The following is a 26,199-nucleotide window of genomic DNA, read 5'->3' as shown; positions in this document are numbered from 1 at the left end:
CCATTCTTAACTGTGTGGATTAAAAAAAAAAAATCACAGGTCCTGTTAAATTCGCCACATCTTACTTCAATATTGAATAGGTATCCATCAAAAGCAGTATGTATGACATTAGAATCAAGCATACCACTAATTTCATTTTTTTCCTTCCCTTAACACGAGGAACAAATGGTTACTTAATCCTCTGAGCCTTAGCTTCTTAATCTCTAAAATAGAGGTTATCTCCCCAGTTGGACAGTGGTGTGAGAACTGAATGAGCTGACGTATACAAAGTGGCTAGCACAGTGACTGGACAATGAGCAAAATGGCAAATACTGGAGTGATTCCAAAAATATGCATGCCCCCAGGCAAGAATGTGAGTTTGTAGTGATGAGAAGTCAACCGGTAGAGTTTATTTCCAAAAGGGTTTAGGAGCCTGAGTACTGCAGTTTGCATTTAAGAAAGGGCTGGATAATTTTAGGAACATTAGTAACATTTGTAGCTATCCAAGCCAAGATAATGATAAGGGTAACTGAGATTCTCTGCCTCACTGCACAAGGGATCAATGGGATCAGGAAGTTTGCTTTTTGGGGAACTGTAGCATGACCTTAAATCCAGACAGCCTCCCCTAAAGTAATGCTCCAAGGCGTGAAATACAAGGTCTGAAGATGTGTACCAGATAAAAACATCATTTGAAGGCCATAGCAGTTCATGAGATCCCACTGTTGGGCCATTCACATTTTGGCTCTGATCTGCTATTTGCTTCATTGCTAACTCCACTGTTGAAAACTGCAACCACCTTAATATCTCTTAGGTCCTCATTTCCGGTCTCCAACCACAGTCTCTTAGGCACCAACAGCTTTGCAGGATGGTAGGCAGACACATATTATTATGAAAACGATCTTATTTCCTTTGTAGACCTTTCAGTGGTAACAGGGCACATTCACAAGCATTCTCTCATTTGGCAGAACAGTATCTATATCTCCACCATTTCCATATGACAAATGCTGGCTGGTGGCAGATATAGGTTTAGACCGGAGTCTTCTGATTCTGTGTAAGCCATGCCCACAACAACTACTAAAAGAAGAAGTGCAGAATGACTAATGAGGAGACTGGAATGACACAAATTACATGTCATAATAAATGCCAATAAAGACAAGGAAGACATCCCTATAAACTGACTGCAAACAAAAGAGGTTTGACCAAAAGTTATGGAAAAAATAGCTCTACATCTATTTGTGTTTGAAAAACCTCTGTTAATCCTCTGTAACACTTCACTATTCAGGTTTTGTGTGACCCTCTAGCCTTTTCTTTTTAGCCTCTTTTTCTTTTCTTCCTCCATTTTGTAAAATTATGTACATATTTCCCAAGTTTTTTTTTTTTTTTAATTTTTTTTTTCAACGTTTATTTATTTTTTTGGGACAGAGAGAGACAGAGCATGAACGGGGGAGGGGCAGAGAGAGAGAGGGAGACACAGAATCGGAAACAGGCTCCAGGCTCTGAGCCGTCAGCCCAGAGCCCGATGCGGGGCTCGAACTCACGGACCGCGAGATCGCGACCTGGCTGAAGTCGGACGCTTAACCGACTGCGCCACCCAGGCGCCCCGATATTTCCCAAGTTAATACCCATTTATGTCCCTGTAGATCTTAGCAATCCTCGGTTTCCATTGCCATTTCAGGCTGAAAATTTTCAAGTCCCTACCTCTGCCTATTCTCTTATCAGAATTCATCACATATTTCCAATTGGAAATCTCTAGAGTGACTCTTGGATGCCTTATGTGTTGCATCACTAACGTCAAACTCTGGCCACCTTAACCTAAAGTATGTGCCCTGTTTTACTGTTTCTGTTAATGAAATTTGACCTTTCCATTCTAGACATTCCTTACCTCTCTCCCTTTCCATCCAACCAGGTGGCAACACCTGTGGATTCTATCTCTGGAAGGAATGTCCTTCCGTTTCATCTCCATACCTTCCTATGACCACATCATAGAATAAATCCTTGACCACTTAAACAATAACCTCCTACCTAATTTCCTTGAACCCACTGAAAACCATTCTTTAAACAAAGCCAAAATAATCTTTCTGAAAATTAAGCTTTAGGCATTTCATCTACTGCTCAAAGACTTTCAATGTGCTCTCATTGCTTTAAGAAGCAACCTATCAGTATGGCATTCAAGTCCTCCTCACTACGGACCTAAAGTACCTAGAAAGAAAAAAAAAAAACCCTAAAAATATAATTGTCATTAATTTGGCATCTACTGTGAACCAGTTACTCATTAAGCATTTTCATATATGTTATTATAAATTTTCACACAGACTTGCAAGATGGCATCACTGTTAACTCCATTTTAGAGAGCAGACAAATAATTCCTCCAAAGCCAGAGCTGGCTGGAGGCAGAGTCGGATCTTGAATTACACACCACTGGCCTCTAAGACATGTGCTCTTTCTGCTATCCCATACCGTCTGCCTTTGCCATCAAGACGTTTATTCTGGTCAAACTGAACACATCATTAATTTGGGAACAAAGTCTGTGTTTCCTTCCTTTGAGGTAATACTCATGCTGGTATCTTCATCTAGCATGTTCCTTTTTTAGATTCCATTAGTCAAAATCTGACCCACCTTGTCTGTGTTCATTTCTTAATCTCTACAAACTGTAAGAGTCTTGCCTTCCTTGGAATGTACCTGATGCCATCTAAAAACTATCGCATGTATAATTTTTACTTCCCTCCTTGATATTAAATTTCTTTACATCTCCAACAATCCCACATAAATTGCTGTTCCACAAATACGTGTTGAATTAAAATTATCATCACTATACTTTCTACTCTGAAACTTTCATTAGGAGTGGCATAGTAATTAAGAATCAGAACTGGATTTGAATGACTGCTCAGTGCTATCTTGGGAAATATCTTTAGCTTCATTAAGCATCAGTTGCTTCATTCTTAAAGTGAAGATATTAATAGTGACTACCTCACTGAGTTGTTGTGAGTTCATAATAAGAACATGTAAACAGAATTCTCACGCAGTGTCTGGTACCTGGTATTTTGTCAATCGATATTAGTGGTGTAAGTGATAATAAATGGTAGTAACATAAGATGATTTACGGATGGTCCTAAGTCTGTGTCAGAAACAATCATCTATGTCATTAAATTACCTGTCATTTTGTAGAAAACGGAGTAGAAAAATAAACCAAATTAAAAGAGGTTAACTAAGGGGTCAAGAATAGAAAAAGAGACTTAATTGCCAATCATCTCCTGTCATTCTGAGTATGAAATGACTTCAGGATGAAGGTTAGCTTGATCGATCTACAGGGCTTATCTAAATGTCTTTAAGTGATTCTAGGCTCCGAAGGTGTCATCTCACGCTGGGAAACGACAGGTCTGGCTGTCAGAACTATCTTTGAGGATAATACAGTTATACAGTTCCCTCTGCCATCTATCAGGGGCACACTAACAAGTTGAAACAGTAGCAGTGACAGCGTCAGGATCTAAGCACATGATGCTATGGAGTGGGTGGCTAATGAATTCCCCCATTAATACGCTGAGCTTCCATGCCTCCTGAATGCAGCCAGGGAGCTAAAACGTATCATCTATAGCTTCAGGGAGTCCACGAGTTATTTCCTGCCCTGTTGCAGTGAACAATACCCCAGGAGTAATGACTAGTAACAGTGTAACGGGGCAATGAGATAACTCATCCAGCCCACAGTGTTAAGGTAGGCCTGCCATTAAGTCATATGAGCCCCAGCGCTCACTTTACAGTACCCACCATTTGCCTTGCTTGCTGCACTTCAAATCCACATGTCTAAAAAGACTCTGCTAGGGCGCCTGGGTGGCGCAGTCGGTTAAGCGTCCGACTTCAGCCAGGTCACGATCTCGCGGTCTGTGAGTTCGAGCCCCGTGTCAGGCTCTGGGCTGATGGCTCAGAGCCTGGAGCCTGCTTCCGATTCTGTGTCTCCCTCTCTCTCTGCCCCTCCCCCGTTCATGCTCTGTCTCTGTCTGTCCCAAAAATAAATAAACGTTGAAAAAAAAAATTAAAAAAAATAAAAAAATAAAAAGACTCTGCTATTCAGAACCTGCTCGGCTATTTGATACCTGCAGTAATCTAGGATATATGCCACAAGGGCTGGCTTTAAATCAGTAGCATCCTGACTTCTCCTTAGAATTTCATATTATTTAAGTTGCAATCTCAGAAACCTGATTAAAGTCTGTTTGTTATTTACGGAAATACATATATACATATATATACATATATACATATATATACATATATATATATATACATATATATATGTATATATATATATATATGTATATATATATATATATATATATCGTTTTCCCTGACTTAAGAAAAACTTAACTGCTGAAAAAGTACCAACGATATTAAAGGCTATCCATAACTGAAAGCTCCCTATATACCAAGAGCTTTGGAGGAGTGTTATATACATCACCCCATAAGGTGTAGGAAATCTAATTTCTCATATTTTAATTACTGGGGTGTTTCAAGTCTATTAGTTCTATGTGACCCCATGTTGATTACAGTATCCCTAAAACGTAGCACTATACCTGGCACATTAAAAAAAAAAAAAAAAACAATTTAAATATACTAGTTGAAGTTTATGAGCCAATCTCTCCGAATCCTAATTTTTCTAACTTCCATTATACAAGTATTGAAGATTCTGAAACACGACTGTTACCAGTTAGCAAAAGAGTCACTGATGTAAGTGATAAATGGGAAAGACGGGGCCATTTGGTCTCTGCTTACTCATAATTGTTTACCAGTCATAACATATTTTCTACACATTTGTCAACTCGATTTTTATGACTGCGTTATTATACATCTTATCTGTACACTAAATTTATCATGCACTTTTCTCACTATTTTGAGGAATCAAAGTCTATGAAATGCTTTTACTTGTACCTCTGCTTTTATGTTCCTACTTTACTTGGCGGCAGCTACTACTCATCCCCACTCAATCTGGCTGTACCCACATTAGGACGCTGGTTCCAGCAGTGACTCTCTCTGGCCTCTGTGAATTCCCAACTGTCAGGCCAGGCTGTCTGTTTATGTGGTCATCTGGAGCCCATGGCGGGTCTCAAACCTCTTTCATGCTATCCCTGCCTAGAAAGGTTTTGCTCTCCTGATGCTCCTTCTCCCTTTGGCTCATACAACTGAAGAAGGACCTTCAGGGCAAGGTGAATTACAGGTTTACTGGTGAGGGGAGAGCCCTTTGGAACATTATACTGAAGGGCAGCAGAAGCATAATGCATCACCTTGTGTCACTGTATAGAGACATAACAGCTTACAAGGACATGCCAAAGAAGCCCCAGGTCATATCCTATTGATCTAACCAGGTCTCTCTCAGAGGGAACTGGGTTCTTTACCCTGTCTTAACAGGACACTCCAAAAGTCTCAATCAGGAATCTGATTAATTAAAAAAAAATCACTTTTGATCAGATAAAATAGGAATTTGTTTGCAGAAACAGTCTTGGCAGACTTTTAAAAATACTTAAAATGACACTCTACTTTTAATTTTAACACATTCTTCCTTGGGGCTCCTGGGTAACTCGGTCAGTTGAGTGTCTGACTCTTGGTTTCAGCTCAGATCATGATCTCATGAGTAGTGAGTTCGAGCCCCATGTCAGGCTCTGTGCTGGCAGCATGAAGCCTGCTCGGGATTCTCTTTCTCCCTCTCTCTCTGCCCCTGCCCCACTGATGCTGTCTCTGTCTCTCTCAGAATAAATAAATAAACTTAAAAAAAATTGTTCCTTTCACTATTTTTTTTCCTCTGTTGAAGTTATTACCTTCTGGATATTTCATGAAGAAAATCATCATCCTACATTTGTGCAGTTTTTGGCCGGTAACAAACAACTTCTAAATACTGGATTCCACTTGAATCTCGGAAAAACCCGGTAGTATGGTATGTTTTTGTGCCCATTTAAAGGAAGAGGAAGGTGGAGCCCAGGGCAATGATGAGTTGTTCAAAGCCAAAGAGCTCCTTGGATGCTGACAGAAATGAGACTCAAATCCGTGTCTTTTGATTTCAGATTAAGTACATTTTTCCACTATGGCATGCTGCCCTTCAAAACCAAGTGTGCAGTCAAAGTAAACAGATTTAGATAGAAATACCTCGGAAATAAGAGAGATTGGAGAAAACACACCCCAGCTCCCATGCAGGGCGCTGCATCTGGTTCAGCTTGCGTAAGTGCTCACTTCATCAAATCCCTACTTCCACTGCCTTCTCCCACCTTCTTCTCCAACTCAGCCGGGATGGAACGGCTAAGCTGGAAGCTGCAGAGAGGATCCCCAGCAGGCCCTCTCCACAGAAGTGGCTAATGATCTGGAAAAGCTCCTAAGCCCGGAAAACCCAAAGAGGCTTTTTTCACTAAGAACAAATAGCAATGAAAGGGAATACAGAGCCAACCTGCAGTGCATAGCACTCTGTGGGAAACAAAATTGCATCTGTTGGACACCTTTGTTGTTTTCTTGTTCTTTCCCTCTCTACTTGCCTTACCAGTCTCAAAAATGCCAACGCTCCTCTGTGCTCCTCTGCGGATCCCCCCAAACACAATTCCTAAGTCAAATCCAGTTCTGCTACTAGCCAAATCCAGACACGAGTCTAAGGTAACAGCCACCTAGCCTCTCTGAAGACTAACTCAGCAGATGTTGATGGTTCACTGTAAATATCTCACACAGAGACAGCCAAATGAAGCATCCAGGCCAGCAATTTATAGATGCAATAGATGTGAGGAACAGGCCGTTTATCATAATTCAGCTTGGCTCCCATTTATTCTCCAGGAGTCTTTCCAAATGCTATAAATTATAGAAAAACAATACTATACATATCGAACTTAATATTCTATTTCCCCAAACATGACACTGAGAGAATACTATGAGCCTTTCATTTGTGGAGTGAGGAAAGCAGTTTTTGTAAGGGGAACACTTTGCCATCATGCAAAGGGGGTAAGTCAGGACAGCAGCCCTTTGTCTTTTCCTACCCTATTTTATCTAGGTATCTACATTATAAGTCAGGAGAGAAACAGTTGGAGAAGGTTACAGATTCTTGTCAAACAAAACAGATGTCCTGACACATAAATTTTCACTCTTACTGAAAGGTTCATAATTAAAAAATGAATCCAAAGGATTTACTGTAAATTACATGCAGGGAGAAAGAAGTTAATAGCATATCTTTTTTACGCCCTGTATTAACTACATAAAGAGAAGCTAATTGTTGCCCAGTTTTGCCCGACCTTCTGTTTTGTAGGTGGTGAAAGGAGTTTGTCAAGAATTTCATAAGAGACTAACAAGCACTTCATGGTAATCCTTTCCCTGGTCCTATTCAATTTTATAGGCAGATGTCACCTCCAAGTGACAGCAGCTTCTCTCCAAGTATCAAGCGGATTAATTCCTCAACAATAGACTTCAGTGCAGGAAACATATCCAAAGTAATATTTCTTTACAAACCCCTCTGCCCTAAGACACCCTCCCTCCACAAAATTTCATTTCATGCATACACACTTCAGCAAAGATCTTTTTGCCTTTGTCAAACACACTTCATCTGTGATTTCATTAATATTATGATTAATAATTGATTCAGAAAATAGTGCATCCTAGGAGTGTGAACCAAAAATGAAGAAATGGAAGCTAGTTTGAAGCAAACCATCTCTCAATTATTTTGATCTCTTGGACTTCTCTGATTTTTTTTTTTTTTTTTAATGATCTAATTCTTGTCTTATTCAACACTTATCATCAAGGCCTATTTAACCATCATCAGCACCCGGGGTGAGTGCGAGGACTTCAGGTTTAAAAGAAACCAGCAAAAGAAAGAAGAGCCTCTGCTCCTTTGGCCAGAAGAACAGATAATCTGAGCAAACTGTGAAATAGGAAAAATTGCACCTATAGCACCTCCCCACCTCTGTCTTGGTGTCCCTTTCTTTACATCAGTTCTTTACCCTAGGGCACCACTGCTTTCATTCTGCCCGGGATTTCTCTCACCATCTGCTCCAATGTTGTATGTCCCCAAATTAGTCATGTTACTTTCTCCTCCTTTCTCCCTAGCCCTCGAAAAAAACTCAAATTCTGTTAGAGCGGCTGACCATGGCCCAGTGTGAGAAGGATCATAATAAGACTAATGACTTAAACGAATCAGGAAATGATTCAAGAGCCTCCCATGGAAAAGGAGTTTAAGAAGATTCCAATTTTCCTAAAGATTTTTTAATGTGTGAGCCTTTCAGGACGACAAAGGAAGAGAAATGGGAAAGTTTGGGAACAGGATAGCACGTAGCCTAGAGCAAATGTAATACAGGCAGCATGCATCCATCCACAAGTCTCATTTCAATGCAGGCGATAGATGTGCCTAGTGGAAGCTGAAACTCCTACCTGCTGGATTTACCTGCTGCTCTCACAAATCCTTCCACTGGAAAGCCTGAAGTGAGGAAGTGAGAGGCCCTCAGAGCTGGCAGACAACATGAAATCTGCTTGCCCATTCCTGCTTTGGGGACTCCACACCACCCACAGTGGAAGAATGAGGCTTTACACACACGTAACCCCCTGCTAGGAACATATCTCTAGGCAGATGGGTCCACTTCTCCAGGCCCAGTGCCTCCTTACTCCCCCTGCCCCTGGGATATGCCCTGCTTCCCTCTCTTCTTTGTGTCTGCCATCACTTTTTCTTTTTTTTTCCTCTGGTGGGTTTCTCTTCTCCCAGGCAAACTGCAAGTGGGAATGGAATCTTTGGCCTCCTCCCCAACTCTTCCCACTTTCCTTAATGGTCCTTAAATTATTTTCTTTAGTACAAGGAAACAACCTATATCCATTAAATAAATCCACATTTTACAGACTGTAGAAGTCCAACAAAAGTATCTCAGTAAGTATTTATGGAATTGTATTCCTGATGCATCTATGTAAATGTCCAAAACAAGAAGCAGGGTTTGTAATCAAGTCTTTTGATCTTCCATTTGTATTCCTTTATTGCTGAGTGTGGGGAGGAACCGTCCCTTTGCTGTCCCCACTCTGACCTCAGGTTTTGTAAGAGGTTCTGGACATCTCTATGAAGAAGTTTGCAGCCTAGAGCAGGGGTCACCAAAGTACAGCCTGCAGCCTGCCTTTAAAATGAATTTTTATTGGAATACACACAGTTTTTATCTCTGGTAAACACCAGAGAATTAAAAAAAGTTTCCAATTATCAGACCAATTAAGTGATGTCATTTTCAAGAGGGCTATGACCATGTCAGGTCCATTCCAGAACGATGTGGTTTTTCTACTTTGTATGGTCTGTCTTTCTTTTCTCTAAGAAGGTCAGATGATGTCAATCTGATGAAGGGAAATCTTTTGGGATTTTCCAGAATGTTTAAGCAATGATAGCATCATTGGAAAAGGTCCACAGTACCCAAGGGGGCTTATGCATTTTAAAGTAAAATTTCTTGTATTTTTGCTGTTAAAAATGTTAAAACAGAATGCTATGGTTCCTCCTAGAAATTCCTAGGATCCTCATACCTTTTTGTAAAAACAAAACTTTTAAGTAAACTCTCAGAATGTAACAAACATTTCTCTTAAACGTAGAGATGCTCTACAAAACACAAATGGGGAGAAATGGATAAACTGGTAGCACATTATCTGACTCAAAAAGATGCTCGTGGCTGTGCCAAATCATATTTTTCTTAGTAAGTCACACTGAACAAAAAAAGAAGATAAATCACCATGAAAATGCAAGTGAGCTGGTAATAATAGCCTAGTTATAGCTGCCATGAAATAATCATTAAGTTATATGCAGCATAAATCTCACAGAATTTTGTAAATTATGGTGGTTTTTAGAGGCCAAATAGAGATAAACCATACAAACTATGGCTGCTTTTCTCTGTGCTCCTTGGCATGGCTTTTTAAAATGCTTAAGCTTATGCTCACAGTACCATATGGTTCTCAAAGCATCTGAGAAGGCATAAAGGTTCACAACTCTGTTAAGACCCCTCTTCCACATTTTGAAGGTGATCATTCCTCACCAGTCCTTCCCTGTACTCCTACGCGGAGTCTTGTCTGGCTCTGGCTCACACTGAGGCCAGACAAGTTTCCAGCTCAAGCCTTAGACTTCAAGCTGCTCCTGTTTCCAAGGCATGTTGGAAGGGCAGGTGTTGGAGATGGGCAGTGCTTGCAGGGCTGAACTGGCTGCTGGTGCTTCTAGCCAGCCACCTCCACTCCAGAGACGGGCAATAAAATCCCACTCTGTGCCTTCCTCAGTAGACCGGCACATTAGCAAAACGCAGATTCAAAGATTCCCAGTAAATATTCCTTTTCCTCCTTTTTGGAGGTTGGTGGTAATCCCCAGTTGATCTTTCCTCTTAACTGCTTTTTCCCCCCTGCTATTTAAACTGAATTCTTATTGCTCCAAATTAAATCCATTCTTTCTGGCCTTGTCATTGCTAACTAATGAGAACAATTCCTCTCTTTGCTCCTGGTAGCTGCACTTTGGGTACTTATGGATGAGAATCATATCCTTCTTTAGCCTACTTTCTTAACTGCAGACTGCACAGGTGATAAAATGGGTTAATTGTTGCTATAAAAATATTTTCTATCCTCATAACGAAGTAATTTTTTCCTCCAAATCATTTTAATTTCTTAGAATTGCACTGTGTTCTTAACGACGTGCAGTGACTGAGGCTGCGGTCCTATTGGGCCTATATATACAAGCAAAATGTTGGATATACAGTATGCATGAATATAACAATTCTTGGTTATTGCGCTGTTTCATTTTGCCCCTTCCACTCTGCCCTCAGTTTTATCACTCTTTGCTCTTTGTATCTCCCCAAGGAAGTTTTCAGCCCAGGGCAGCGGTCACCAAAGTATACGGCCTGTAGCCCGCTATTACAAAATAAATTTTTATTGGAATGTGGTCACCTGCATTTAAAAAAAAAAAGCATGTTATTTATGACTGCTTTCATATTACTGTGGCGCTTCCAAGGAGCTCTGACAGAGACCCTATCACCTGCAAAGCCCAAAATACTTGCTATCTAGCCTTTTACAGAAAAATTTTGCTGACACCCCAGCAAACATTGGAGCAGGCTTTGCTAGTTGCACCGGGTTAAGGCAAAGTACCAGGTAAATCTCTTACGTACTCCGAAGCAGTCTGCTAAATGTTTCATGACAGACCAAACCACACAGCTGGCAAGCGAGTCTAGACTGAAAGAGTTTTTCATTTTTTATCCCTGAAGTACCCTACGAGCATCAAGGTTCACGTCTAAAGGGAAGAATGAGGCTTGACGCGTGGACTAATGCTTGGATATGGCTCCAACACATGTAGGCAATTTTTATAAATGTGTCTCTCTTCCAGGTCTATCTAGGATGTTCTGCTGCATTCTGGTGCACCATCTCACACCACCAGGAAGACAAGGAAATCCAGGCCAAGGCCCAGTACTCACTATGTGAAGCTGGAGGAAGTCACCAAGACCCGGAGCGCTGTCGATGCGCACCAAGATGCCATCCTTCACAGTGGTGCTGAAGCCCACGGCAAGGCGGTCAGAGCGGGTGCTGGGCCTATCATTGGCCGGCCAGGTGTAGAGGATGAGGCCTCCGCTTTTCCCAAAGATGTACGTAGCGCCAGCTGCGAAAGCAAGGAGAGAGGGAGCCATCAGTGCACTGTACTGTGCATTGCCAGCTCTAGGCACACTGTTGAGACCCTGCACAGACAGCTGCGGAGAGGAAATGGGCCCCCGCATGTCCCTGTTTGGTTACGGAGAGGGATGGAATCCAAAGTCTGGGAAGGCGGCTGTCACCCTAAATTAAAGATGTAGGCAAAATGAATTAATAACAAAGCAGATGTTAGCGAGAGGCATCCCTAACATCTTCAGTTTCTGCTGTATCTCGGCAGAAGGCAAATAACACGCTGTGTCTGAGAGCTTTGGTATGTTGGGACGAACAACCTTCCCATTCTCCTCAACAGCAGAATTAATTTTCCATCTCGGCTAGGACAAGCATGGGAGAGGAAACCAGTTCCCCTTCTTTCAGCTACTGGAACATGCTGGTCAGTGGAGCCAGGGGCGGTCCCAGAAATGTTTCACAAGACTGAAGGGAGTGTGCAAGCCTAAAGCCGCTATCCCTTTCACACCTGGATCATCTACCACCCTCACAGAAAAGAGCTGTAGTCTGAGGAAACCAAGTTCTGTGACTAAAAGCATTTGCCTATTTCACTATTATGTGGTTATAAAAAACGTGATAAAAATTAATTCCAGAGGTGTTTTACAAATTAACTTAATTTTTCCCCTAGTGGTGGTGTTTATCTGGTATTATATAACAGCTTCTGTCTCTTTTGCAAACTAAATTTCAAAAAAGAAATATAGAAGACATGGAAAAAAAAATCTCAGGGTGATGAATTTGGAACATAAGTGGTATTGTCACTTACGAACGGTGGTTTTATCAGTGTTCTTAGTACTTACTGTGCTGTCACTCTTACTATTTACAAAGTCAGGGATTAGAAAGAATATATTAATTTAAAAGTACATAGAGGGGTGCTGGGGTGGCTCGGTTGGTTGAGTGTCTGACTCTTAATTTCAGCTCAGGTCATGATCCCAGGGCCCCACATCATGCATCAGGCTCTGCGCTGAGCGTGGTGCCTGCTTAACATTCTCTGTTTCTCTCCCTCTGCCCCTGCCCCACTTGTGTGCACACTCTCTCAAAACAAACAAACAAACAAACAAAAAACGCAAAGAAAACAAAATACAAAACTAAAAAAAAAAACAACATAGAAAACAGACAGGAAGAAAAATAAAATATTTGCATCTTATAAATTTTTAAAGTCTATTTCTGAAAACAAGTTTTTAAATACAAATTTGGGGAAAAGCATGTAGATTTGGTAGCCAGAACAGACTACATCATTATAGCTTCTATGGCTATATGTACTTTACCCATAGTGAGTACTTCCATATGGTACTCATCTCAAAGTTCAAAGAACATTTGGCAGCAGATTTTCTTGCGTGTTCCCACTAAACATGGTTCAATCTCCAAAACTATTTTAAAAATGTTTTTAACGTTTATTCATTTTTGAAAGACAGAGAGATACAGAGTGTGAGTGGCGGAGGGGTAGAGAAAGGGAGACACAGAATACGAACCAGACTCCAGGATCTGAGCTGTCAGCAAAGAGCCTGACATGGGACTCAAACTCATGGACTGTGAGATCATGACCTAAGCCAAAGTTGGACGCTCAACTGACTCAGCCACCCAGGTGCCCCTGAAACTATTTTAAAGCAGCATTAGAAAAGCACGCAGATTTCTTCAGCTTTACTAAGGGTCTCAAGCACTGGTCCACATTTAGTTTACAGGGAATACTGGATTGAATTATGTTCTCTGAAGAAAAAAAAATGAGTTATGCAGCTTATTTATAAATAATAAAGTCAACTGCTATGAGGCTAGAATTAAGAGTATATGTCACATCTCATGCTTATTTTAAGCACTAAGCCATATTATATTCTGAGGCATATAGAATCTAATTTGTCATTTTTGAAAGGTCACTATTCTAGTGACCAGCATGCTCAGTTTGTGTATTACATGTAGCATGACATTATCTTCCTTTTATGAATTTCCCAATCCTTAGGGGATGGTGTCTGAAAAGACCTCCACAGTCAGTCTGGAGAATTTGGGATTGTGGTATGTAAAGTTTACAATTAATTCTGTATGCAAAACTGTTTGCTCTTCACTATCCACAGGTACCTTCAACGCTTCCTAAAATTAGAAATGTGGATATAATAATTTACCCTTGATATCTATCCATCTGTGAAGAATTCAAATAATTCCCTTTTCTGTAGATGCTTACAAATGTCATCGCCACTCTCTCTATTCTTTATTTGGAAAAGTGAAGGTTACTCAGTGATCAATGTATAGAATCACCAAGAATGCAAATCAGCCTGTGACATTTTGTGGCAACTTATAAAATCTTACCCTATTCTATCCTAAATACGTAGTGGATTCTGCCTCAGAGATAAATCTATACTCCCATACTCTATCAGAAAATAATTTTACCAGTACAAAAAGAACGAGTCCAAAGTTGATAATAGCAACACATATGCCTGGTGCTTTGAGAAAAACTTTTCAAATTCATTAGCCAAATCTTTGCAATAATTCTCTGGGATATCTCATTTGTTAACAATGTTTAGAAACAAGAGACCCAAGCATCTGACTTAAAAAAGTGGTACCTCTTTAGGTCTCCAGCTTCACCCTCCTGCCTCCAAAAGCCTGTCTTCACTAAATACCAATCCTAGCTTAATAAAACTATCCAATAAATTATATCAGTGATGCAAAATTGACTGTTCTTTATCCTTTTCACATAAGACTAAAGTAGAATGAAAACAAAGCCATATCCTCCCAAACCTGGCGTATTTTCAGAAGTTAGTTGGCCTTCTAACCATATAAATATGTTTACAAACTTTCTGCTTATACTTTTTTATCCATTGACTGTTCAGTAATTCTCAATGTAAAGAGAAAGTGCATTTTAAATGATAAATATATGACTTTTATATAGTGGTTTGGAGGCCACCATGGCTTTAATTTTTAAACAAAGAACGAAACCTCATTATGACAATATCAGGGTAGGTACAAAATCTGTCTTAAAAATTATTTTTACTGCTTTTATTGTTCTGAATTTGGAATGTCACATGATAGATAATTCTAACTTTGTCGGTGAAAAAGGCAAAGAAGTACAAAGTCTTTAGCATATGGCTTATTCTGCTATATGGAAATAAATCTTAAAATATGTATTCTTGGTACTAAATTTCTTACTAAGGGTAAATAAAGACCCTGAATGCTCCCATAGTTTAATGTTGGCTTTAAAGAAAGTAAATTAATACTTACAACTTTCTACTCTGAAAACCTGTTATTTTTTCCCCTTCTTTAGTTAGCTTTGCTATCTTGCATGGTTTTTAAAGATAAATATTCACTTTCTGTTAATTTTAATATAAAATGCCTAGAGTCCTAGGGGGAACATGGTCTTATTTTGCTTTACATTTTCAAATTAAAAAGTTAATTTTGTTATTTTAAAATGTGGATTACAAATCAACATTTTGGGAACATCCTAAGAACTATGAGAACCCTTCTTAATCCATTAAAGATTTTCATTTCCAAGTCATGCAATACGACATCACATGCTTTCTCCCCTGAGCCTAGCAGCCCTGTTGGTTTCACACTGTGCAAAGTATGCTGGTGCTAAGATCATCCTCCATTTATTAACAATTGAAACCATGCAAATTTCCTGCTTGCTAGCAAAGAGTGATCAATTCAACTTTAGAAAAACTGCTACGGTGGCATTCTGGCTATTTCACATTGCAGGACTTGCAAGTTTGTAAGCAGCTGAGGTTGCTGAGTCCCACCAATAGAATATTTCAGGAATGAAATTTCCATACGGTCACCATTAACAAAGATTAAGTGGATACACGCTATTTTTAAACAGTCAACCAGCCTGACATGTTACTTACCACACAACTTCTTTCATCTCAAAGATCCCAAAAAGTAGGTTTGGCTTATTGTTTTCCTAACTGGCAAGCTATTTACTGGGATGGGGCTGATGGTGGTTTTGGAAGAGCCAGATATGTGAAGGTATAAATATGTGTGTTTGGGTGTGTATTCTGTGTGTGGGATTGGTGGGGGGAAGAAAAGGGTAGAACAGTCTCCACTGAGATAATGAAGGAATCCTGGGGAGCAGCTTTATATACTCATACAATAATCTGATCAAGTAGATGATCTATGAGTTCTCAAGAAGAATACAGGGTAAAGTTTTTTCTAGGTCATACATTTCTCCAAGAAATAGTTCTTAAATCTTGGTGCATATTACTGCTTATTAATAGAATTGAATTTAATTATTGATGATAACTTAACTTTTCTTTATTTAGACTATTTGGATAATTATTACAATTGTTGCTTTGACTTCTTAACCTCATGGTCCTGCCATTATGACATAACTTTTATTTCTAGTCCCATATCCAAATAGCATATTACTTTTTGGTAGGAGTACTAACAGAAATTGAATCATGGACCTCTTAGGATTTATATTCAATATAAAAATAATATATACATACATATGTGCATGCTTATGCATATGTGTATGTGTGTGTAAGAAAGTTTAGTCAGAAATAGAATACTTGGAATTAATTTATTATGTTCTCCATCAAATAATCACAGATATAAGGCTTTAGAAATGCATCTAAATATAATGTTGGTTGTATATTTATGTGTGTTTTTTATATATTAAAAAAAAGAAAGAAAACAAAGAAAATCAGCTTTCCCTGAAATAATTTCTGGTTGGCGCTAAAATGGAACAAGTTTGCAAGCATCTCTCAGGGGAAACCTGGGAAAATTAAATTTAAAGAGAACTAGGTAATTTACTCATGGACAAGTATAAGATATAGAATAACAAATTAAGTAATAAAATATGTATAATTCTTGCGGTAGAAACCATCTGGTAGGTAAACTAGGGCAATAAACATGAGGTCAAACTCCTACTCCAGTGCTCTTTGAACATTGCCTGAGAACTTAGTATAAAATCTCATGATACCAAGGTATATATCTGTCTTCCTCTATTACTTCAGGCTCCCTATTCCTAATTTCTATTGTTACTACTCTTTCATCAACTTTATCCACATTTGTGTTCTTTATTGTAAATTGGTAAATCCTTTTGGGAAATAAATGGACCATCAATGATATAAAATATATTATGTCTGTAGATGAAGTTATTGCTATTAACTTAAAACTACATTTTATTCATATCAATTAACTATATAGCTAATAAAACCAAAATGGAAAGACTTGGAAGTGACAAATATCTTTCCTAGCAAACCGAGACATAAAGCTCAAAGATCTCATAATGACTGATGGCCTGAAAAAGCAGTTTCTCAATTTCTTTTACTCAGTTGGTTCTATGGTTCCCCTTACACACACCCCCTGGATGTTTTGGGAATGTTCATCACAGCAGGACCTTATATGTTCATAGCACTGAATGGTTTTCAAATTGTTTTCTTTGGGAGCATCTCATTTGATGCCTCTTACCCCAATACCCACTGAAGTGTTAATGGCAAATATTTTCATTGCTGTTTGTATAAAAAAGAAAATGGAGACTCAAGGAGATTAAATAACTTGACCTGATGTTAAGTGGTGGAGATGAGAGCAGAACCAGATCTTCCTTTCCTTGACTCTGCCCTCAACTCCCCTCATCCAGCTGGCCTGCTGGCCAATAGAATGAAGTTTCCCTAAAGGAATCCCTGGGGACCCAGAGCTCCACAGGAAGGAACAGCAGATGGAAAAACTATGATCAAAACCTCTTCACTACAGAGGCAGCCCCTAGAGAGTACAAAGTAAGTGATAAAGATTTTACAAACAGTCCTGCAATGTATTTATTGAATGGGCGGTTTATTATGACCTATCTTGTCGACTCTGAATTTTTTGAAATGAACACTAAAACTGATGATAAAGAAGCCTTAAATAAAGCAAAAGTGAAGCGACTGAATGTTAAGAGAGAAATTTCATCTATTTTAAAGAACATCCTTTATCTTTGGCAAAGAAATAATCAGATTTACTGCTCAGCTGAGAAGGTGCCTGGAGTCAAATATATAATCAGGGAGAGCCAAGCCCCATTTCTTAAACAAAGCTCAGGCAAGGTGAGGGCTCCCTCTGTATGAGGCAATTTCTTCCTCTTTCTTGAAGGAAGCACGATGAAAACCAAAGGGAACAAAAAAATAAAAACAAAAACAAAAACAAAAAACAAAGGGCATTAAGCCTGGAAACACAGAAGCAACATTTCAGACCATGTTCCAGTATTCTGGAATGAAAACTGCAACTCAAAGACTTCCCAGCAGAACCAATACTGGTTCAGTGTGTTATAAAATGTGCTTGGTAATACTGGAACTCAAACCTGTGCATATGGTGAATTATATATATTGTGTCCAAGGCCAAAGCTTCCATAGAAGCTGGTGGGAGAAAATAATATGAAACCAATTAAAATTCAACCTATTAACCTATTTTTTTTACAAATAAAAATGTCCACTACTATTTAATTCTGGTCATATTATCCAAAAGAACGATTCTTCATGGATGATTACATGTGTACAAACCCTATTTTGGCAAAATACTTGGTCGGATCTTTTTATGGGAACATTATTATGAATTTTCCAGGGAATCCTAAGAGGAACCAAATAGTTATATTATTTCTAAAACTTATGCCAACAATTGAGATGACCTCCTGCTACGATTTCTGATACACACCTGTGCTCCCTCAAATTCTGAGTAAAAGAAAATCACACATAGTTTCTGGATACATTCATGAGTACTGACAAGTAAATTATGACCCTTTCTGAGTCTGAGAGATAATGAAATTTTTAGAAACACATTGCATCAAAACATTTTTTACAAAGTTATTTTCACTCATCAAATTTCAGAACTCTTGCACTAGGAAAAAATGGATTAGTGACAGAGTATTCAAATGCTTTTCACATTGAAATTGACCCAAAAATGGGCTCTGTGCTGACAGCGTGGGGCCTGCTTGGGATTCTCTCCCTCTCTCTCTGCCCCTTCCCCGCTTGTGGTCTCTCTGTCTCTCTCTCTCAAAATAAACAAATATACTTAAAAAAAAAAAAAGAAAGAATCTAAAAATAAAGCTTCCAGGGATATGTTTAAATTCCCCTTACTTAAATTAATTTTTATGAAATCATTGATTTTTTTGTTTGGGATGATTATTTCCTTCACAAACCTTTGGTAGTGTTTAACAATACTAATTGTAATACTAATGTTACTACTAACATTAACACTATGCCAACTATATTTATGAATCATTTATTATATGTTATAATACACTATAATACAATATTTCAAATTCTTGTAACTTTTACTTTAGATATTTATTTTTATTTATTTACTTTTTTAATGTTTATTTATTTTTGAGAGAGAGTGTGTGAGTGGGCAAGGGGCAGAGAGAGAGGGAGACACAGAATCCAAAATAGGCTCCAGGCTCTGAGCTGTCAGCACAGTGCCCAATGCGGGGCTTCAACTCATGAACCACGAGATCATGACCTGAGCTAAAGTTGGACAGTTAACCGACTGAGCCACCCACGTGCCCCTAGATTTTTTTTTTTTAATTTTAAAGTTCATTCTTTTTTTAAGAGACAGAACACAAGCAGCCGGGGAGAAGGGGGAGGGGCAGAGAGAGACACACAGAGAATCTGAAGCAGGCTCCAGGCTCTGAACGGTGGGCACAGAGCCCGATGCAGAGCTTGAACTCATGAACTGCAAGATCATGACCAAGGCTGAAGTCAGATGCTTAATCTACCAAGCCACCCAGGCGCCCCTACTTTAGATATCTTTTTCTGTATTAATTAGTTTGTTAGGGCTACAATAACAAGGTAACACAGACTGGGTGGGTTAAACAACAGAAAATTATTTCCTACAATTCTGGAGGCTAGAATTCTGATATTGAGGGAGGTCAGATTCTTCTAAAATGGCTGTTTTCTCCCTGTGTCATCACATGGCCTAGTCTCTTTACCCCTCAGTGTTCTAATTTCTACTTCTTAAAAGGACACCAGTCATACTGGATTAGGGCGTACCCTAATGACCTCATTTTAACTCAGTTACCTCTTCAGGTACCCTGTCTCCAAGTACAGTGACATTTGAAGATACTGGGGGTTACGACGTCAACGTATGAATTTTGGGGATGCACAATTCAGCCCATAACAGTTACCATCCCAGTTTTAAAGGTGAGGAAAGCGATAGAAGGAGGTAAAATAACTTGTTTAAGATCTAATGAAATCAGATATTTAATCCAGATCTATATAACTCAATGATCTACATTCTTTTCATTATGCCAAGATGTATCCCTAATATGTTTACCTTTTACCTGTATATTGAGTGTAGAGATGGCAATGATGATGAAGAGAAGAACAATGGCTTTCTAACATTTGGCAAAAAAAGCCAAGAAAAATCAATCCAAACAAAACCACAAACAAGATGGAAACTCAATTCCCTCACAATGGAAATGGCAGTATAGGGGTGATCGTTTTATTTTATTTAAATGACATTGGTTTAATATGAGCTTGTTCTCTGCAAAGTACATAAAGCAAGGTCAGACAATAGGCTGCTCTTCATTAATTACACGACACTCATAAAAATCTAAATTCTGAAGGGGTGGATTCTATATAAGGTTTATTTCGGAGATTATCTCCCGGCCAATTTAATTTAACTTTCATAATCAAGCTTGTTTCTTATATAGAAACACAAAGTAAGTCCTAGGAAATTGCACAGTATTCAGGTTTAAGAGAATAAATATTAAGTTTGATTGTCAAACAAAATGAAAATCCAGAACCCTTCTGTACCATGGGCTCCTGGAGGACAGGGCTGTTTAATTTATCTATCAACACTGAATGCTCAGGAAATAAATGCTGTTGAATTAATCAATAAAACTTGGCTCACCTATACTTTCATATCTTCACACTGTCATTCAGGTATCTGCCCATTAATCCTTCTCAGCTTTTTGTCATTTCATCACCATGAGAAAATATTTTATAAATACTCATCAGTTAGGGTTCATAATATCTCCTAGGTGGAGGGGAACAGAGCTTCCAAATTATAAAAGAAAGCTAACTACAAAAACATTTGAATAATTTTTCTTTGGTGAATTTTTGGGAGGCTCAGAGAATAAACTCACACCCATCTTTAGTCAAATTGTTTTATGATACCCCTCAGTTCCTAAATCACGCTGCAAACTGTTTTTAGTAAAATATACGTATATATGAAAACATCTTAGATTTAACCTAACAAGAATACACAATAGAAAAGAAATGCAACATATTTAAGAATAGCAATGCCATTATTCTATTTTATATTACATTGTGCAAAGATCATGTATACATTTGTCCTTAGACAAAATATAAATGAATGAAAATAAAAATAAAAATGATCATTTTATAATTATTCATCAGACTTTTCTGTAGCATTTTTTAAGAAACTCATTCCTTCAACCTTCTTGCACTGTTAGTGGGAATGCAAACTGGTGCAGCTTCTGGAAAACAGTGTGGAGGTTCCTCACAAAATTAAAAATAGAACTATCCTATGACCCAGCAATAGCACTACTAGGAATTTATCCAAAGGATACAGGAGTGTTGATGTATAGGGGCACATGTACCCCAATGTTTATAGCAGCTCTTTCAACAACAGCCAGATTATAGAGAGCCTAAATGTCCGTCAACTGATGAATGGATAAGGAAGATGTGCTTCATACACACAATGGAATACTATTTGGCAATGAGAAAGAATGAAATCCTGCCATTTGCAGCAACATGGATGGAACTGGAGGGTATTATGGTAAGTGAAATAAGTCAGTCAGAGAAAGACAGATATCCTATGTTTTCACTCACATGTGGAAATTGAGAAACTTAATAGAAGACCATGAGGGAAGGGAAGGGACAAAAAATAGTTACAGAGAGGTATGAAGGCAAACCATAAGAGACTTAAATACAGAGAACAAACTGATGGTTGACGAAGGGTGTGGGGGAGGGGAAAATGGGTGATGGGCATTGAGGAGGGCACTTGTTGGGATGAGCACTAGGTATTGGATGTAAGTGATGAATCATGGGACTCTACCCCCAAAACCAAGAGCATGCTGTACACACTATATGTTAGCCAATTTGACAATGAATTATACTAAAAAAAAAAAAAAGAAAGAAAGAAACTCATTCCTTCTGATGACATCTTATGGGACACAAAATAAAAGGGAGGTTCAGAGGGCATGTATCTGCCTCCTTTTCCTCTTTTTATTCCATAGCTTTGAAATACCTTCTCTAATAAAAGCAATCAAGGGATTTCTAAGTACTGAATATTCTCTCAAAAAGAAATACAGATGAAGAGTGGTTGCTTATTTATAGTGTTTGACTTAAATGCTGGATTTATATGGACTTCACACTTTCAAAGAACCAAGGACTATAAACAGATGACTTCAGTGTATTGAGGCTCTAATTCATAAGACAAGATTTTCCTGGGAAAGTCAGCTAATATTTTTAAGGGCATTGACTCTTGCTTCTATGAAATACATATTTCTTAATCATAAAACCCATGCCAGTATTAAGAAAATGAAAGAAACTTCAAATATTATGGTCTCTTCTCCTATAACAATCATTTATCTTCACTGTGTCTCAGTTTCCCCATTATTCAGCAGATGATGATACTTCTACCTACTCATCTCAAAAAGTTGCAGTAAGGATCAAAATAGCTACCATGCACACTATACAGAACTCTAGAAATAATTTAGTTTTCAATTATTTATGGTGATCACCTCAATGTGAAGAGCCTGCCTAAAGTTTTTTGTATCTGTAGGGGAATTTATTTATTCCATATACCCAGTACATCTTCCCTCTTTGTGTTGCAACATTAAGCCCCTTCATATGGAAATGACTATTTTCTTCCATATCATGTGATTTGAATGGAAATTGTCAAACCCTTAAAAGATTTTGCCCCTTACATACAGCTTATTAGCTAATATGTGATAAATAAACCCAAGTTGGACCAGTCAGAGAACTTTACTGAATTTTTTTTTTTTTTTTGTAACCTAGAACAACAGGAACACTCCATCAGCTTCCCTATGATAGAATTTTGCCATAAGAGTTACACAGTTGCTGTGGCCATGGTTCCTACGTGAGAAAGAACTTGGGTGAAAATAAACCCTGACCCAAGAGTAAAGTCAGGGCAAAGCAGGAAAAGAAGGTATTCACCTTTTGAATACATGGTTTTAATGGTCTGTGTTATAAAGTTGCAACTTTGTCCATCTCATATAAAATTCTCAATAGCTAACTTGTTTAGTCTAAGCGAATTCTAATTTTCTTCTTTCACACCTAGAAGAGTCCATAATAGTAAAGAAAACCTGGCAACTATCATAGTGCCTAGATCACAAAAGGGCACAAGAAGTGCTTGTTAAATAAATTGGCAAAGGATGACCAAGATAATTATGTAATAAGTTACACAGAAATCTGACCTGAGAAAAGGAGCACATTCAGTGATTCATATACATTTCAGATTGGAGCACTTGTAAAACTGATCATACTCTTGTTGATATAGAAATCCTTAATGATTGCTATAGAACAACACATGCACACACGGATATATATATCCCCAATAATTAGAATATTAATGAAAAGAGACTGCTTTATATCAAGTCCTATAAACTACAGATGAAGCTTTACTCAGAAGAAAATACCCCAAATAATAATAAAGAAAATGAATATAAATGTACTGAGCTTTCAACTTAAGGCACTATTATGAAAATAAGTAAAATTAATAAGCTAGTATGTGATGATTAATAAAAACTGAAATTTATCCAACATATTTAAAAACTAATAGAAGAGTTAAAAAAAAAACAAAGCCTATACTTTAAAATGTCACAGAAAGTATATAAATCCCTGAAAAACCATAAATAAGAAAAATTAAAAGAGGAAAAGTATAATGGTAGACATTATAAAGGGGATATAACAACAGATATATAAAATAAAAAAGAATATTTTATACAACTTTCGATAAATATATTTAAAACCAGAAGAAACTCATCACTTCTAGGAAAATATGATTTGCCAAAGGTTTCTAAGAAAAAGTAGATACATTTAATAGACAAATGACCTCAGAAACTACTGGAAAGGTGATTCAAATTCTACTATTTAAAAAGATACAGGTGATGCAAAAGATACTAGATGATTTTACAAATAAGTTTTATCTAACTTTCGAAGAAAAGGTAATTCCTAAGTTATTCAAATCATACTAGACCACAGGCAAGGTCAGAAATCTCCCCCAATTCATTTACAAATTCAACATATTTGTAATAATGATACCTAATAAATATATTGCAAAAAAACAGAACAAAACACTAGACTAATTTCACTTATGAATACTGACTAAAGATTTCTTCTGAATAAACCTCAATGATACATTAAAAGAATAATATATCATTTCAGGAATATGAGAAATAGTGTATCTCAACATAAAGGTATCTACTTGCAAAGATCATTATATCACCTAATTAAGGTAGAATTAGACTGTAATTCTATTTAGGATTTTAAAAAGTATTTGAAAAAATTCAGCAGTCATTCCTTCAAAAACTCTACTTATAATAGGAATTGAAAAGAGCATTATAAATATGATAGAGACTATTAAAAGCACACTGAACATCATATTAAATAGTAAAATTATATATTCTTTGCCATTAAAATCAAGAACATAGAGATGTTCATTACTGCAACATTATTCAACATTGTTTTATAAGTTCTTATTAAAATAAGCAATAAAATGAAATAAGCTGTAAAATATTGGGAAATAATATAATAATTTTTAAAGATATGATTGGATACATACATCTCTCTAATAACTCATCTAAAAACTTAAAATTAATGAGATCAATTGACAAGTTGGTCCCATACAAAATAAATACATAAAAAATCAATAGCTTTTCACTATTGTATAGATGGTTAAATGATTTTTGACAAGGGAGCCAAGACCATTCAATGGAGAAATGATAATCTTTTGAATAAATGACACTAGGAAAACTACATATCCATATGCATAAAAGTGAAGTTGGATGCTTATAGCATATACAAACATTAATTCAAAATGCATCAAAGACCTAACAGAGCTAAGACTATAAAACTCTTAGAAGAGTACATAGGAGAAAAGCTTCAAAACACTGAATTTGGAAATGATTTTTGTTCTGTCTTTTGTTTGTTTTTTTAATATGACACCAAAGGAACAGGCAACAAAAGAATAAAATAGATACATTAAACTTTGAAAATTAAAACTTGCGCATTAAAGGACACTATCAACAGAATACATAACGCACAAAATGGGAGAAAATACTTGCAGATCATATGTCTGACATGGGATTAATATCCCGACTATATAAAGCACTCCTACAATTCAAACAACAAAACAAACAACTCAGTTACAGAGTGGGGAAAAGACTTGAATATATATTTCCCCAAAGGTATATAAATGGCCACTAAGCTCATGAAAAGATATTCAACATCAATAATCATGAGGGAACTACAAATCAAAATCATAATGAGTTAGCACTTCATATTCCATGGCTATTAGATTGTAATTCTAATTCTGTGTCAAACTGACACAAAATAAATGCTGACAAGGATGTGGAGAAATTGAAACCCTTTTGTGCCACTTGTAGGAATATAAAATGGTACAGCTAGTGTGAAAAAGAGTATGGCAGTTCCTCAAACACTTAAAGATAGAATTACCATATGGTCCAGTGGTCCAGCAATTCTACTTCTAAGTGCATGACAAAAAGAAAAAAAGAAAGAAAGCAAGGACTCAACCAGACATTGTACAATTGTACACCAATCTTCAAAACAGCAGTATTCACAGTAGTCCCAAAGTGGTAACTAGATAAATAGATTAAAAAAAATATGGGTCTGTATACACAATGGAATATTAGCTTTAAAAACAAATGAAATCCTGAAATCTACTATATGATGAAACTTGAAGACATTATGCTAGGTGAAATAAGCCAGATACAAAAGGACAAATATATGATTCCACCTATATGAGATACCTAGAGTAATCAAGTTCACAGAGACATAAGTAGAATAGTGGTTATTAGAACAGAGAGGGGGTGGGAAGCAACTGTTTGATAGGCAACTATTATCAAAGGAGAGAGTCCTTTCTATCAGAGACAACTGTTTGAGCTTGGGGTGATGAAAAAGTTTTGGTGATGGTGGTGATGGTTGTATCACAATGGGAATGTACTTAATGCTACTGAACTGTACGTGTAAAAATGGTTAAAACTGTAATTTTTTTCATTCTTTATATTTTACCACGATAAAAAAAAATCAAGAGCTTGTTTTAATAACAGTAACTATGGGGCTGCCTGGGTGGCTCAGTCAGTTAAGCGTCCAACTCTTGATTTTGGCTCAGGTTATAATCTCATGATTTGCAGGATCAAGCCCCATGTCAGGCTGTACACAGACAGTGTGGAGACTACTTGGGATTCTCTTTCTCCCTCTCTGCCTCTATCCTGCTCACATGCGTGCATTTTCTCTCTCTCTCAAGATAAATAAATAAACATTAAAAAAATAATAGTAACTACCAGGTTGAAGTGAGAAAGAGAAATCCCAACCACAGTAACAAAAATCTATAAAATATTGTAAAATAATATAACAAGAAAGCTATATAAAGAAAAGCTATATAAAGGAAACTATAATTTTTGGAGCATACAAAACA

General features: G+C 37.5%; 1 protein-coding gene across 8 annotated transcripts in view; it reads right to left on the bottom strand.

The window, feature by feature from the left end:
* The window catches only part of NRXN3 (neurexin 3), a 1,124,854-nt gene that overhangs the window by 353,104 nt on the left and 745,551 nt on the right, over positions 1–26,199 (bottom strand). For all 8 annotated transcript variants that reach the window (XM_032593428.1, XM_030319691.1, XM_030319688.1 and 5 more), the window contains one exon: positions 11,388–11,569. In XM_032593428.1, coding sequence (XP_032449319.1) covers positions 11,388–11,569 — 182 coding nt within the window. The remainder of the gene's footprint in view (positions 1–11,387; positions 11,570–26,199) is intronic.

The sequence above is a fragment of the Lynx canadensis genome, chromosome B3, assembly GCF_007474595.2.
Source record: "Lynx canadensis isolate LIC74 chromosome B3, mLynCan4.pri.v2, whole genome shotgun sequence".
Taxonomy (NCBI): domain Eukaryota; kingdom Metazoa; phylum Chordata; class Mammalia; order Carnivora; family Felidae; genus Lynx; species Lynx canadensis.
This window is presented reverse-complemented; position numbering and strand designations above follow the sequence as displayed.